Source organism: Dunckerocampus dactyliophorus, chromosome 17 (genome assembly GCF_027744805.1).
Source record: "Dunckerocampus dactyliophorus isolate RoL2022-P2 chromosome 17, RoL_Ddac_1.1, whole genome shotgun sequence".
In the NCBI taxonomy this organism is placed as follows: domain Eukaryota; kingdom Metazoa; phylum Chordata; class Actinopteri; order Syngnathiformes; family Syngnathidae; genus Dunckerocampus; species Dunckerocampus dactyliophorus.
The window spans coordinates 13,807,762-13,823,792 of record NC_072835.1 but is presented as its reverse complement, the minus strand read 5'-3'; the positions used below and the strand labels follow the sequence as shown (position 1 = coordinate 13,823,792).

At 38.9% G+C, this 16,031-nt stretch overlaps 3 protein-coding genes across 15 annotated transcripts in view; 1 reads left to right on the top strand and 2 right to left on the bottom strand.

The window, feature by feature from the left end:
- The window catches only part of setd1ba (SET domain containing 1B, histone lysine methyltransferase a), an 18,017-nt gene extending 15,335 nt beyond the window's left edge, over positions 1-2,682 (bottom strand). For 2 of the 7 annotated variants that reach the window (XM_054758069.1, XM_054758068.1), the window contains exons 1-2: positions 1,164-1,243; positions 82-169 (exon numbers count right to left, since the gene is read on the bottom strand). In XM_054758069.1, coding sequence (XP_054614044.1) covers positions 82-169; positions 1,164-1,205 — 130 coding nt within the window. In that variant the 5' untranslated portion in view covers positions 1,206-1,243. Of the gene's footprint in view, positions 1-81; positions 170-1,163; positions 1,244-1,831; positions 1,953-2,029; positions 2,101-2,333 lie in introns of those variants that run through there. The other 5 variants (XM_054758067.1, XM_054758070.1, XM_054758071.1 and 2 more) reach the window with 5 other exon arrangements.
- On the top strand, positions 819-13,958 carry rhof (ras homolog family member F). 7 transcript variants are annotated; one of them, XM_054758083.1, is made up of 7 exons: positions 819-1,375; positions 1,621-2,189; positions 5,600-5,729; positions 5,835-5,922; positions 7,494-7,603; positions 8,846-8,980; positions 9,120-13,958. In XM_054758083.1, exons 3-7 carry the CDS (start codon positions 5,601-5,603, stop codon positions 9,282-9,284), a joined length of 627 nt encoding a protein of 208 aa, XP_054614058.1. In that variant the 5' UTR covers positions 819-1,375; positions 1,621-2,189; position 5,600; the 3' UTR covers positions 9,285-13,958. The 7 variants fall into 7 exon arrangements, 6 of the variants coding, with proteins under 6 accessions (XP_054614058.1, XP_054614056.1, XP_054614059.1 ...); XM_054758084.1 differs by lacking the exons at positions 819-1,375; positions 1,621-2,189 and adding exons at positions 2,200-3,219; positions 3,487-3,527; XM_054758081.1 differs by having other exon boundaries at positions 819-2,189.
- On the bottom strand, positions 9,434-16,031 carry tmem120b (transmembrane protein 120B). Its single transcript, XM_054758076.1, has 12 exons — positions 15,877-16,031; positions 14,962-15,080; positions 14,752-14,868; positions 13,701-13,760; positions 13,520-13,615; positions 13,360-13,449; positions 13,227-13,292; positions 12,801-12,862; positions 11,875-11,967; positions 11,719-11,783; positions 11,577-11,645; positions 9,434-11,129 (listed from the first exon to the last, which is right to left on the bottom strand). Exons 1-12 carry the CDS (start codon positions 15,937-15,939, stop codon positions 11,013-11,015), a joined length of 1,017 nt encoding a protein of 338 aa, XP_054614051.1. The 5' UTR covers positions 15,940-16,031; the 3' UTR covers positions 9,434-11,012.

Here is a 16,031-nt window from a genome sequence, read left to right as displayed (position 1 = left end):
AACGTGCAAGACTTTAAGCGACAATGTAACACCATCACGACGGACAATTGACGAGAGAGGGAAGAGGGGGAAAAAGCTTACTTGAACTCTGCTTTCTGCCATGGTCTTCGTGCAATTTGTTTCGCTCCCCCGGCTTGGACATGGCTGGTCCGATCGAGGGGATTTTTGTCTTGAATTGATAAAGAAATCACCTTCACCTTTCCGCCGCTTAGATTACATGATTTATCTTGAGGAATAATGCTTGCTTTTTCGGCGAGAGCCAGCACATATTGTGTGTGTATGTGTGTAGCTTCTGTCTCTCCCACAATACACCGCTAGGCTTTGCCCATGTCGAACGCTCAGCCGCACTTTCGCCACAAACTTCCTTGTCGCCTTCTTATTTAATACAACACCATCCCGTGTTAAACTATTCTCACCCCTACAATGACCCGGTTAAATACATGTAACTGACTTAAGGAAATTATACTTCTCGTTTAACTGCTCGACGATGTAGCGTGTCGAATCTGCCACTGGCGTTTAGGTAACTGACGAACCAATGCATTAATGCCGCATTTGGCAACACTACTTGTGCTACTAAACTATTTCCAAACAATGGCAACGCGGGTATGTCTTTTAATATTTTTGAGCCGGCACCATTAAAATCAACTTAAAGCAGATAAACAAACATAACTGTGCATTTTTTCCACAGATCGTAGCTTCAAAGGGGATTAAATCGTCATCTGACGCCGTGTTGATACTGTTTTCTTTAAATGCTGTTTTTTGTTGTTGGTTTTTGAACAGACGATGTTTTTTCCCCCTTTCTTTGACATTGCTTGCTGTTTTTTGCAGTGCTCGGGCAATTGGCTGGTTAACAGCGGCAGCCTGGCGTAGCCAATCAGAGTGCAGCACCAGATGAGCGGTTTGCTATTAGAGGCACGGCTCAGGAGTCCTTCAACAGAGCAGAGAGAGAGGGGGGCCTTGAAAGCTCTCGGCAGCCATTTTCCTGCTTAAAAACAGGGGGACTTAATGGGCCTAGCTGGGTTTCCTTTGTCTCAAAAAAAGGGATCTTACACTTGATTTCCTCAACCTCTCACGGACTATGATAAACCTTATGATTGCTCCTTTGAAAGGATTTGAGAAGAAGGAAGAGAGAGAGAGAGAGGGAATGTGCTGGATGTAATTACCCTGTGACATTTTGAGCCTTTTTTCCTCTGCCTGGAATCCATCTTTGTCTTAACTTGGTCACGGGCACACCCATATAATACTATTTGAAAAGAGAAAAAAGAAGTGAAAATATTGTGAATAAACAGCTCTTTTGGGAAGAGAGGGGTAAAAACACAGTTTGTAAATGTTTAAGTCAGTTTTGCACCAATGGGCCTTGTATGAGTAGCAATGAGTAAGTCCAACTCTTCTATAATAATCTTTGCAGCATGCAGTTGTTGATTATTAAACTATTTTTTTGTCAATGTATCAACTGAGCTATCCCAAATGTCTTTTTTTATTGTAGCATCCAACTTTATTCCATGTTCTTATGAATACAATATACATTGGTGGCCTATTTTTAAATTTAAAAATACCCTCCTTATATTCCTTGCATTTGATGCTTTGATTAATGGCTTTAAACATTTTCTCCCATAACAGAAAGGTGATGGATTTTTGAGAGAGAACAGCTGTGGGTGGAGAATTTGGTTTGCCATTTAAAGAACCAAATTGCAGTCGACGTGACCTTGGATCAAGGTCATCTTTAATTTCCCAAACAGGTCTAACTCGGTGTGGGGGGCAGCTACCTGCAGAAGTAGAAACCGTCCAAAGCCAAAGAGGACACAAGAAGGGACAACAACTAAATATTTACCTCAGCACCTTTGGTGAAATGCAGTAAAAACAGGCCTTGAAATGCAGAGGCGACAGGATTCCAGCTTCCATCTTTGGGATCCTCTAATAATGTCATTAATGAGGGATGGGGAAAGGTCATCCTGCAAAAAGAAAGGAATCCATTAATAGCACAAAAGATGAAGCTCCTGCATAAACAATAATGAGTGCGTTCCATTACCTCCCAGTCAGCGAGTAATGCATCTTCAACCATCATCTGTTTTTGGGGCAATATGCAAAGCATCTCTCTCCCTTGAAGACAGGATAACAGTCAACTAACATCGACCAATCTCACTAAGATTCACCACAGTTACAACTACAAGGAAATGTTATTTGCAAAGGTAAATCTTTTTTTTTTTTTTTACACTTTACCACTCACTTGTCTTTATCTATTGTACATGTAGGCATTCTAATAGAGGACACTTGTCAATTGTGTTTACATTTATGTTAAAAACATTTTAATCAATATTGTATTGATAACTTACAGCTGGTATTCAAAAATATGTAATCCAAGCCTTTAAACCTGAGTCTTATGGGGGTGAGGGGGAGAAATCTTGGGACTATTCTGTTTTCCACCCCTTTTTGGTCCAAAAGCCATGGGGTGGCGTGTAGGTTTTTAAAAGAGTTCAGCAGGCTCTCAAAATGGCTTCTCGTCACACACACAAAGGACAGAGCTTCAAATAAGTGTTGCTGCGCCATAACAAACTGGGTGAGGTCTCTCTCTCTCTCTCTCTCTCTTTCGCTCATTCGAGACCACTTCGGCGACAACGAGGGGGAGGGGGATATTCTCGACGTTTCCACAGTCAATGCGAGGCGTTTTTACACCCTGTCGAGAGAGGTGTAACTATATCCGGAATGGATGTACATTTAAGAGTTGAATTGACGAAGAACTGACGCCTCAACGTGTGGATGAAAGAAACAAAGATGGCGGCGGCTGGGGTTCACTCTCCCAAAGGCAAAGGCGGTAATCCGAGATCTGGCGGGGGTTGCCATGGCAGCACCCCCTTCACATTGCCATATAAGGTCATGGGAAGTGCACGCACAATAACCTGGCTGTTGACTGGAAAATTACACTGCGTGCCAAATGTTGCTAGAGGCCATAGTAACAGTCTTTTTTTTTTTTTTTTTTTAGTAAAAGACAAATGTTTTGCTGTTTAGGTGTGTCTTGTTGTGTGGCACACTGAGCTCACTTTTATAAGCGAGTGTCAAGGCCTGTTTTTCTTGCTAGTCGTGTTTATTTTCGGCCGCCCGGGGCGAGCATTCCTCGATTAGAAAGTCACGATGCTGTCATTCCACTTAGCTTGGAACACCCTTCCCCCACAGCTTCATCTGTCATGGACACACAACTACGAAGAAGCGTGTGTAACCAAGGTGAACATTTTATTACACACAAAAAGTGGTGTAAATTGAGTAGTTAGTGTATGCACAGGCCTTAAAAACCCGCCCGTTAGTGTTGCTGCCATTCTGGAATGTTCCATAGTGGATTGTACTGCATGGTGAACAAAAGCTGCTTTGTAGACGATTTGACAAAAATGTTTTCTATTCTTTGTATATCGACTACTACTGTCAAAATACCAATCGATAAGGAATTTTACATATGCTGTTTGCCTTAAAGGTTATAATTAATCTTTATTATAGCCTACAGTCGCCGCTATTGAAGAACCCTGTACAGACTGATGGTACTGTATTCATTTTTTTCATCTATTTCGTTCTCTTTGTGCATGTATATATTTTTTATTAAACATACTAGTTGTAACGGCTTCATGCGGCTTCATGTGTGGAAACTGTTGCTGAATATCAAATGTCACTTTTACCTAACAGCCTACTTACTGTAAATAGACTTTGATGAGAATTCATTTATGTTGCCACTTATCTGCACATGAATTTAATTAGTGCCTCAGCATAAACGCCATTACTTGACTCTGAATCCTGTCTCCCCCCCCCCAAAAAAATATGATAAAAACATTGCTGGTCTTTTGTGTTCCCTTAAAGCGACAGCTTGCCAAAATAACTGAGCACAACTACCAAAAAAAACCTCTCAAAAATCCTTTATTTACTTTAAAATCATTACGAGTGCAGGGGTTTCCAAACTTTTCCCAGCCAGGGCCACATACAGTAAAACCAACGTATCCTGGGCCACTTTGATATTTTACATTTTGTAAACCAACCCATGTAGCGATGCTATAAAAAACAGCCTGCATCTCAGCTTTGTCTTCTAGGTGACAGTGTATTATTACTTTTTCTCCACTGGCCATTTTTGCCGTTTTGCATTTTATTCCCATACTATTTTGAATTTATTCCTGTAATGTCACAGCTTTTTCCCCCCAAAATTGCAACTTAATTCTTTTTGTTACTAATATTGAAAAAATTATGAAAATTGCATTTTCCCCCTAATACTATTATGACATTATGCTCATAATTATTTTTGTCGTAATGTTAAACCTTTTTTATATTACGACTTTATTCTAATATTTTTACTTTATTCTTGTAAAATTGCTGGTCTTTTTCCATTTTTCTTGGTTTTGTTAATTTTTTTGTTTGATTGTATTTTTTTATATGAGCTGAGGCCAGGCCGCAAATGGCCCCCAGGGTACATTTTGGACACCCCTGTGCTTGTGTAAGCCTAAAAGGACTCCATTTGTAAAATCACAATGTCCAGATGCAGACACGTTATTTAAGCCTCATTATCTTCTCTGTCAAGTAGAGATCAGTGATGGGGGTAAGCATGTTTATCTACATGTGTATATGTGTGTATGTATATATATATATATATATATATATATATATATATAATACACCACTAATCATCGCAGGTTTGCATACAATGCTAGACTTCAATGTAATCACAAATACTAATGAGCCAATTTATGATCTACAAAGTTGGTTGTATTTATACTAAACAGTCAAATCAAATTAATGTCCTTTGAAGTCTAATGATACACACACACACACACAGTCATGGAAAAAATGATGAGACCACCCATGTTTCTTCAGTTTCTTGTTAATTTTAATGGACAAATAACAATGACAACAAAAATAGGTCATAAGAGTGCAATTTTTTTGGCAGTACAATGCTATAACCATTCATGTAAGAACTGAAGTGATTTTGGTTATTATCAAGAAAACCATGGAAGTTGCTAGATATCAGCCCTTAAATTTAACTCTTAGGAGCCATATTTGTTTAAATGTGCCTTTAGTTGTACCAGGCATTAAAATGGATCAATAAACCGAAGAAACAAGGGTGGTCTTTAATGTTTTTTTCCATGACTGTATATGTATGTGTATATGTGTGTGTGTATATATATATATATATATATATATATGTGTGTGTTTATAAAACAAGTTTCTAAAAATTTTAACATTGATAACAGCAAGTTTTGGATACCCTGCTATATTGTCCACATTCGGGAGCTGGCATTCAGCCTTAAAGTGTGATTACCAGGACAAACGGAGGCAGTACTGCACATTTAAGGTCCCACCCATTAAATGACACACAAAATAAAGGAAGTGGGTGCAGCCGTTGGTGCTATTCATAACCAGAGATGCTAAACGCGAGCATACGGGGCAAGAAGAAATGTGAAGGGTGTCAGGCTTTCAGTGTGACAGGAACAGGAAGTGGTGAACACAGAGAGAGGTAAAAAGATGTGGGTAGTATGTAAATAATCATGGACCTCCCAAACTGATCAGGCTTCCTATACCATGCACCTCATTGAACTGTGGAGGGAGTAAAGTTTTGCTTGTTTGGAAGCAGGATGACACAGAAAGAATCAGGTAGTCATACCTCCAAGCAAGGAGAGGAACTAAAAATTGTCATTGTGGGCGATGGAGGCTGCGGGAAAACGTCTCTCCTGATGGTGTATGCTAAAGATTATTTTCCAGAGGTAAGGTCAAGATCATTAATAACATCATCACTTAATCATTAGGCCCAAGTGTCATTATTCAGGACAAAACTGAGTGATAACATATCTCTCCTGTGTTTGAAACAGAAATATGCCCCGACAGTGTTTGAAAAATACTCCACCTCTGTGGTTCTTAGAGGGAAAGAAGTAAAGCTCAACCTGTACGACACAGCAGGTAAGCCCTCATGTTGGACATTTTAGTGTATTCCTACAAAATAGAAGCAGTCAAGCTGCTGTGTGTGTCTTACAGGAAATGAAACGTCAGTGTTGGCGTCATGGGAAACACTTGCAAAATATGATAATTGCATTTATTGCTAAGCTGAATTATCCCAATACTTGTGGAGAATCCATGTATCCTTATATTTAACAAAAATAGCTTGTCCAGTATATGTGCAGAGTACTGCCACTTTAAGCTGTATTTGTGCAAATATCAGTTTATATTCGGTTCTTTACACATCTTTTACAATAAGAGTGTTGCAGTTGTCAGAAATGTGTATGAAATCCATGGCTGTGTAACGCAAGATCGTCAGTTGCGCATACAGACATAAAGAGGATGGTTTATATTTGAATCTCTAAATGCACTCTGACCAAAGTCTTCAGGAAAAGCCCAACTGAAGATGCACAAAACCTAAGACAACCACTGTGACGTGAGAAAGACGTAGAAATGACATAAGAAAAGCTCTGTTAACGGGCTTTTTCTTGCTTTTTCTTACCTTATTTTACCAACACAGCAAGGGCTATTATGCGAATAAAGGTACGAGAAGAATATACACCGGAAGGGAACTGACTCACTTAAAAAAAATAAAATAAAAGCAATGCAGTGCCCCAGCTTTTGTTAATGCCATTTGCTTTTTACGTTGTGTATTTTGTTGTTTTTACCTTTTACAGGTGGTCAGCTTCTTTTTACACTTGTATGACAGTTAACAATGCCAAAATGTTACTTAAAAATTCCAGTCAAATGATTTATCATGGCCACACTATGACCCTGGAACAGATTATTTCAACGTCCATTATTTCCTATGGAACCCAACCTTGGAAGTAAGACTTTTGCAGTTGTCAGAAATTGGTACAGAAATTCCATCGCACTACATTAATACAACATATATTGGAAAAGTTGCCATTGTTAATCCAACTTTTCAACAGTCATGTCCTCATTTTAAACATTAAACTCACCTTTAACTAATTATGCTGTATTTTTACACCCCCCCCCCCCTCCCACACACACACACACACACACACACACACACACAGGGCATTCTGTTTCCATAAGTACTTGCTGTTCTATGTGAAACTCTTAAAGAGACCAATAGAAAATACAGTTTTTTGTACAAAAAACACAGGCTGCATCCATTTTGTACAGTACAATAAATAGGAGTACAGTGTACTTTATAGTCATTTCATGGTGATTTTTTTTGCACTTTTGTAAAAGTAGACATTATTATTAATATGAATTAGTGTTATTGTCATCACGCACAGACATTTTTGATGCATAACTATGTGAATCGCCAATACGCCTCCTAATCCTTTACCTAAAAGTTGTCAGTCGGTATAAATTGCAGCTTTGTGCCTTACATCAGCCTAAAAAAGGAAGTTAGGAAGCCAGGATGTGGTTTTATGTGAATATGCCCTAACTTTACACACATACAACACAACACATTCTATCTCCATTTGCTGCTTTCAAAGCTATCTACTGCTGTTTACAATCCACGCATACTTTTTAATCAGATCTCCTGTTTTGTCTTTCAGGACAGGAGGATTACGACAGGCTGCGGCCACTCTCCTACCAGGAAGCCCACCTGATTTTGGTCTGCTTCGACGTGACCAACCCCACCAGTTTTGATAATGTCACCATAAAGGTACAAAATAGATGGCAATCGCAAAACGTGCCCTCTTAGGAATGCCTCAACAAAGAAGTGTACTTTTTTTTTTTTTTCTCAAAACATTGGAATTTCAGGTCTTCAAATGGAGAGCGCCTTGCGTTCTTTCAGTTATGATTAACTCATGGTTCTTTGCTTTTTGTGCGGACTCTGACCTCGTGCAGAGAGAACAGGAGAACAGTATTGGTCAGCCACTTCCTCCTTTCAGACCTGCTTAGTGTGAGAAATGTCCGTTTTTGTTGTGAGAGATTTTGTTCTACTGTATTTATTCCTGTCAGAAATACAGTACTGCTACTATTTATGTCCGTATTATGTTTATCAAGACCACTTGATTGACTTATATCTATACTGTACATTCTATACCAGGGCTATTCTACTAAAATGTTCTTTGGGGGGGGGTCACACAGGGGCATTGCTCCCTTCACTCCTGTCACACCTTCAAACACGCCTTTATCTGACCAAATCGGTAATATAGTCATACATTAAAACAGAAGCACTCAAAGCTCTTCTATGTGACAGGCGTGTTTTGTTTAAGGACACACTGCAACAACTCTAGTCACAAAAAGTCCCACAAAACAGTTTTTACAATTTACAGGTGACTACTTTTTTACACTTGTGTGACAAGTAAGAATGAAAAATGAGCATGTGTAAGGTGCATTTGCAGCGCACCTTGCCTTTGTCATGCCTCGTTAAAGGTAAGACCGGGTGCATAACTGGTTTTTGTCTCGATATTAACCTATTTTTACACTTGTGTGATTGCTGAAATATTGAAAACATTGCCTGTACAGCTAAATAAAGGTTTTTATCATGGTGATTGCTTGACCCAGGAAAAGATGAGTTCTTTTTCCACTATTTTCTGTGGGGAGATTTTAAATCCGAACACCACAACCTTGGATGTTTGCCTGTGATTTATCTTCACAAAATGTCCGAAGTTCAATTAGCACAAAGAAACATTTCAAGAAATGACAAAAAAGGCATTATAAAAATGGTGACCTCACATTTTAGAAGCCGAAAAATTTATTTTAAAGGAATTTAGCCCTATCATTGGGTTTAACTAAGTCAATAATGTGGTATACTAATACAGTATATACCTGTTCCTTTACAAATTCCCTTATAGCAGATTATATGACTTTAATATTCACTGACTTTATTCCACTGCTCAATTCCTCAGGATTCTGTGTGTTATGATGCATTGTCTTTTCTTTTTTTTTTTTTATCCAGTGGAACCCAGAGGTGAAGCACTTCTGTCCCAACATTCCAGTCATCCTAATAGGCTGCAAGACTGACCTCAGGAAGGACAAAGAGTCCATCAGGAGGCTGAAGGCCATAAATCAATCTCCAATCACTTACACACAGGTAAGACATCGTTATTTTGATAAGCAGGAAGAGGAGGAAGAAGTAGGCTGACCCACTAGGACATTCAAGCCGCTTTCACTCCAACAAGCTTATCTCCACCTCCCCTTGATTAATCTCATCAGTGTCTTTGGGATTGCAGGGCCTGGCCACCCAGCAGGGGATGAAAGCCGAACTCTACCTCGAGTGCTCGGCCAAATATCAGGAGAACGTGGAAGACGTCTTCAGGGAGGCCGCCAAAAAGGCTTTGGCGTTCCAGCGCAAACACATGAACTTTAAGAGGAAGAGGAAATGTGCCATTTTATGACGTTAAGAGGGCCTCGCTGCCTGTCAGTCAAAGTGGCAGCACACCTCCTGTTGACTCAAGATACATGAAGGGTTTTCATATGCACTTTGCGAAAAAACGTAAATATTTAGTCATTTTTCATTCATTGCCTTTTCTATTTTTTTTAAAAAAAAAAACAAAGTGGATTTTTTTTTTTGCTATGAGCAGATTTATATTATACAAACAAGGCCAAATATTGAGTTAATTTTTATTTGGTGGATGTCTATTTTTTTTAACTCCTAAAAATTACAAAAAAGTGGCCAAATAGAAGTTTGAGAGAAAAAAAGTTGTAATGAATATTTGCTACTTCATTTTAAGACCTGATTAAGATCCCTTAATTTATCACACAATTTTGAGGGGAAAAACTATTTTGCAGCAAAGAGCATTCTATTGAATTATAAAATTTGTACATTAAATATGCTTGTATTAAGAAACGGTATGGCAATTTTTTTCAGTTTTTCAAAAATAATTAAAATAGATTGTGACCCTTTAAGATAAAAGATAATTTAACAAATAAAAATTCACTGATTCAAAATTTGGCCAGTGTATGAATCGATTTTGGGTGAAACTATTTGTGCTACTTCCTATAGTTTTCCAGCGAAGAGGAGTGCAGTACAGTAGTAATCTTGGGCAGCAGCGCCCACTAGTGTTATAAACCTGATTTAGCGCTATGGTGTGCAGAGGCATTTAAATTCTATTTACAGCCATTGGGAATTCTGTTGCATTTAGTAGTATACTTTACATTTTTTATGTATGTATATTTACGTTTTTTTTTTTAATATTTACATGATTAATTTTTATTTTTAATTATAAATATCTGAATTCCCTCACGACCAGTCCAGGGTGTACCCTGCCTGTTGCCCAAAGTCAGCTGGGATAGGCTCCAGCATACCCCCACGACCCTAATGAGGAGAAGCGATATAGAAAATGGATGGATGGATGAATTCCCTCATCAGCAAGACAGTTAAATTTCAGAAATTAAACGTTTGCCTTTTAAGTTAATACAAATATTTAATTTGTGGCTTGGAATCATCCCATTTTTCCCCTCCGTTCGTTCTACATGACAGTGTTGAAGTACAGTACTGACGCCAACAAGTAGCATTTCGATCCTAAAACATTTGTGCAACATGACATTACATGATAGGACATGTCCCTTTCAACAAATTCAAGTGTTTCTGCCTTTTAGGACTACTGTATAAAATACAACTAGACATGATGCTCATCTCTTACCATGATAAAACTACATGTGCATGTGACTAATGGTGAACATTTGAGGACGGTCCCTGCCTGAGCCCTGTGCATTCTACGGAGGAGTACTTCTAATAGAGTCAGACCTAGACACTTGTGAAACAGACACATGACATGGGAACTACTTCACAGAAGTATGAAGCTGCATGACAAGACTTTCAGGTGGTCAAAGGCAAAGACCTGCTGATGTACAGTTGACTTGACACCCTCTTTGCGTTGCATATAATTGTAATAGCACATTGACGCACTAAAAGTCCTTCCATTTTGTTTTCATACAGGATCCAGCAGCAAAGTGGACATCTGAGGGACGACAGCAACAGCATGGACAAAAACCATTGCACAGTCGGCCGGATGCTGCTACCAACACCTGAGAGAAGAGAACTGCACTTTCTCCAGAGTCATCGATGGATGTGCAAGATTGGTCCTTGTCCTCCAAAAAAACCCCAAATCTGATCAAGTCTTTCAGTCACTTTTTGTCACATTTTCCTGGTTCTTCTGTACTTTTTGGTGGACCACCTTTAACGTTGTGAGGAAGTTTCCCAGGAACAGGACGAGAAAGGTCAGTGCCAGCATAAATACCTGCAAGACAAGAACAGCAGAGCGTTCCTGTGATATAGAGGGTCTTGGACTAACATTTTTGTATCAGATTACTAAAATATAAATCCAGTCATATTGAGTATCACATCTGCCAGAGGATCACTGATTAGCATTTTTGCAGTTGGTTCCTTTTTTGCAATTTTTTTCCAAGCTCCTTTTGCAGCAGGTTCGTAAAAACAGCAGAGTGCTGCTACTGTTGTATGGAGGATCTTTAACATTTTTGCAGTAGATCCTTAAAATAGGCAGATTGCTCCTGTTACAGTATATTGAGGAACATTGCTTAATGTTTTTACAGCAGGTTCCTAAAAATAGCATCACACTCATCATAAAAGCTCTTTAACTGGTATTTTTGCAATAGGTCCTTCAAAACAGCAGAGGGCTTCACTGTATAAAGGATCTGACAAGCATTGTATGTAAATCGATACTTACCTGCCACTCCTTGCAGTCCTCATGTCCCGCCAAGCGAAACAGGGTTACCGAATTATACAGCTGCCAAAACTGAAAGAAAAAGGTGTCACTTTGAATTAGGTTGGTGGTTTATTTTCCGTAAGTAGATACAGTGTTGACTTACATGGCCAAAAAAGAGGAATGGCAAAAGAAACGTAAGGCCTCTCCACATCCAGGACTGGAATCCCTCTGCAAGGAATCATTAGTGTTGATGTAGTGTCTGGAACCTTTTACACTACTTTTTTTGTTGTTGTTTTCCTTCCCAACTTTGACCACTCACCCACTGTGAGGTCCAGCTGATTTCTCTCCCCTAAAGCTCGCAGCCTGTACAGGCAGCCACTTTGATAGTAATACTGGAGGAACTGGACAAAACCTGGAGACATTAGAAAGTCCACATCTGAACAAACCCCACTTAACGACTCCGTACGCCTCCATGCATCAAATATGAGCAAGGCACTTTGTGTGCTGGCATGCTTGATTTTCAACACAAAGTTTTGCTGTTATGTAAAGCAAGTTCTTGCCTCGAGTGATGGAGGACATGACCTGCTCTAACCCCTGCTTGGTGTGTTAACTTGTCACACTAAGAGCTGACTGAAGTACAGTATCACACGAAAGTACAACGCTCACACTTCAGCAACCATTTGTACTACAGGATATCTTCTCAAGGGACAATACTTTTGAACTGAAACGCGGATATACTTTAGAATAGTCAGTGTACAGCTTGTATAAAAGTATAAATGTACTTTCTACGGAAAATGACTCAACACATGACCATTTTTGCCTAAATACCTGGCAACACAAGCGAGTAGCAAGATCATTGTGTATTGCCTACAGTCAGGCACGCCGGTGGTAGCGTCACTGTCTGCTGCCGGCACTGGGAGAGCTGCAGGTCATTGAGGGGAAACGGGAATTCCAACACAAGTGAATACCAACATAATTGTGTCTTGACTACAGGTAAGCGTGGTGGTAACATCATAGTCAGGGACTGCATGAGTGCTGCAGAACATGAATTCCAACATGGCAACAGGCAATGGCGGTCACACTAAATACAGGTGTAAAGTGAGGTGTACTCACTTGTGTTGTCAGCTGTTTAGACAATAATGGTTGTGTTGTGATTTCTACTGCTACTCTAACGTATATCAAGTTTACTTTTAATAGTATTGTCCCGTGAGAGGATATAACAAAAAAAATCAACTTGTGACTTACTCTGATAGATGGAGAAGGCAAGAAACTGACTTCGGAACATCTGATACATGGGTCCCTCTGGCCTGCAAGAATGATTCAATTAAAAATCATGCAAGGAGCATAGAAGATCTTAAAATTTGCAGTCGGTTCTAATAATACTGCAGTGGAATCTCTTACGATGGAAAACATCCAGGACAGACATTTGGATTTATTTTCCCTACAGGAAATAATGCAAACAGAATTACAGTCGTTCCTCGCTATATCGCGGTTTGAATATCGCTCCCTCATTATATCGCATTTTTTCAATTAAAAAAAAATTTATTATATTATATTATATTTGAAATATATATTTTATTTAGAGATAGGTGTGGCAAAAATTTATCTTGAATTCAGAATTTGTGACTTTTTTTAGCTCTGGCGATTCCACTGTATTGATAACACACTCACCAGGTGAGCATCACACCGGACAGGAAGGTGGACACATAATGGTGAGAGACCCACCACCCTTTAATCCTGAAACAAACACAGGACAAGTTACAAGTGGGTTACATGTGGATCCAGTGTATAACGTTCTACTCACCTGGAGCCATTGGTCATGAGGATGCTTTCCCTTATGGTTAATGTGCAATAATACCACACCAGCAAGAAGTTGAAGATTTCATCCGTCACGCTAAATAACAACATGAATAAGAATGTTGTACACATCTGAGACAGCGGAGGTGGTGGTGATGTTGCCTCACCGACAGTTGAGGAAGAAGAGGCAGGTGATGGCGCCAAACATGAGGATGATGGTCATGTACAGCTTGAACTTCTCATACTCGTCCTTGTAGGCGAACCTGTGTGGATCATAATAAACACGACAAGAAGAAGAGGAGGATGATGATGAGGACAGAAAGTCAAGGAGATGAAGGAAGTTCATACTTGGCCTGGTTGCTGAGAAGGGTCACGTTCACGTTGCCCAGTACTAGGTTCAGGTACAGCCTGGAAGATAGAATAAAACTTTTTTTGCAAGTGCAATTTCCTGTTTACTGCTGTTGTGATATACCACCCTTAATTTTTAAACAATGGTTAGGCTGTCTTCAGAGGATGATCTCATTATTTTTAGTAAGAATACACACTTTTGATTCATTTAAAAAAATATAAAATTATTCCAGGCACAAGAAATGTCAAATATATAAAATATTTTTTTAAATATAATTCAATATGAACATAATTTGTTATATGAAAAGAAAAACAAAAAAAAATCTGAAAAATAATCCGTAATAATAATGTATTAAATCTATTAAATTAAAAAAATACACCATCTCCAAAAAAATTTTAAAAAGTCCAAAAAAAAGGTAATTCTATTAAAAATTGTTCTTATAATTTATTCTTACAATGGTGAAGTATAAAGAATTATATAGCATAAAGATTTTTTTTTATTTAATGTGCGAATTTTTACATGAATGCATATGATTTTAATTCATAAAAAAATAATAAAAAACACCCATTTTTTATTTGAAAAAATATGTATATTCATTAAAGGGATTCTGCAAAGGATTTCATCATTTAGATTTGCATGGACTATATTGTACATCTCTTTGGTCCAAACTTTTTCCAATTTGAATACTAAAAATAATCAAAACCATAATACAAAATAATCCAAACAATTCTGTATTTTTTTATATACTATGGGCAAAACACACTAAAGTCATATTGTCAAATCACATAAAATTACAACTAAATTTACAATGTGTTTACTCAGACAAAAGATGCCACTATGTAACATCAAACCAAGTTTCTTGCGGATCTGATCCAGTTTCAATACCCTGTGTGAACTGAATCTGGGTCACACTCTCATGACATCAGGTTAGAATTTGTTGTTTTGGGATTTTAATACATTATGTCCCATTTAGATGCAGAAGCTGGCCAGTAGCATGATTGATTTTGCATGTGACAGCAGTTTAAGAGGTCCGAGTTAAAAGGTACTGACCCATTTTTCTTTGGTAAATAGGCTTCCATGTCGAAGAACACATTCTCTTTCTCTTTGATTTGAGTTTGGATGTCTGTTATGACGTGCATCAGGTTCTCATCGCAGACTCGTGCACATCTTTGACACAAGAATAAACTAATGAGCTTCCAGCTATCCAAATGTGAATGCTGACTAGAACACAACATGGGGTGTAAACAAAAGTATTCATACTTGGTCAAGCTGCCGCGAAGGTCTTTGAGACATTTCCTCTGTTTGCTGATGGCGTTGCTGCATGTCGTCTGAAGGTTGGTCAGCTCTTCCAGTTTCTGCCTGTATAGTTTGTGAGTTTCCTATAGATGTGAACACAGAAGACATGACAACCATAAAAAAAGATGAATCCACGTTCTTTGTCTTAATTTGATACAAATGTGATAGTGTCCATGGAGAGGGAGCGTTATCGTTTACACTGGATATAGTTCTTGTAGGCGTACCTACTGTGGCTCCCTATAAATGAGCTATCCCTGGACAGTTAAGCCATCACATTTCCCCACGGGTCAGCTCTAGATTTAAGATGTTGACCGTATTGTCACATCTAATACGAGCAAGAGGAACAACGGTGCCACAGTGCAACAAAAGCGCCTTTAAGAACGATGAGCATTGTTTTTGTGTGGTTAGCTTAGAAAGTGTTTTCAACTCGCTAGCTAACGTGAGCTGCTATGATGCATACAAAGACCATGGAATAATTTCCTTCTGTGTTCAACAGTGGCGACAAAATTCGTATAAAATGTGACATCCAAATAAGAATAAATACTGTAACAGAATGCAAGAAATACTGCACGGCGTGGTTAGCCGGTGCAACCGCAAAACACACTAGCTGTACGGGGAACCTGCCGCTAACGTCAGCCAGGCAAATACATCGTGAAGTGGATAAACATCCGGTGATACATGAAGCCAATTTCTGATATGATTTTGGTTCAAACTTCCCTAAAAGTTGCTAATCATTGCGCTTAGGTTGATTGTGATGATAAGAATGAGAATGCCGGGTAAGCAGGAGGCTACGGTGATTCCACTGTCAGTGTCATTAACCGCGACGACGAAGCGACTTTAAAACCCGACCGAAGAATCATTTCACGTTATTGCTCTTACTTGCAATTGCTGATATTCCTCATCGAGTTCTTCCCACTCCGCCTGGAACTTGGCTATGGACATTATAGTGCAGTTCAGATGGTGCAAGCGAGGAAGGACGGAGGGTCCTGCAAAAGCTCGCACAGGATGACGGTCCACTCAGGCGCGCTTTAATT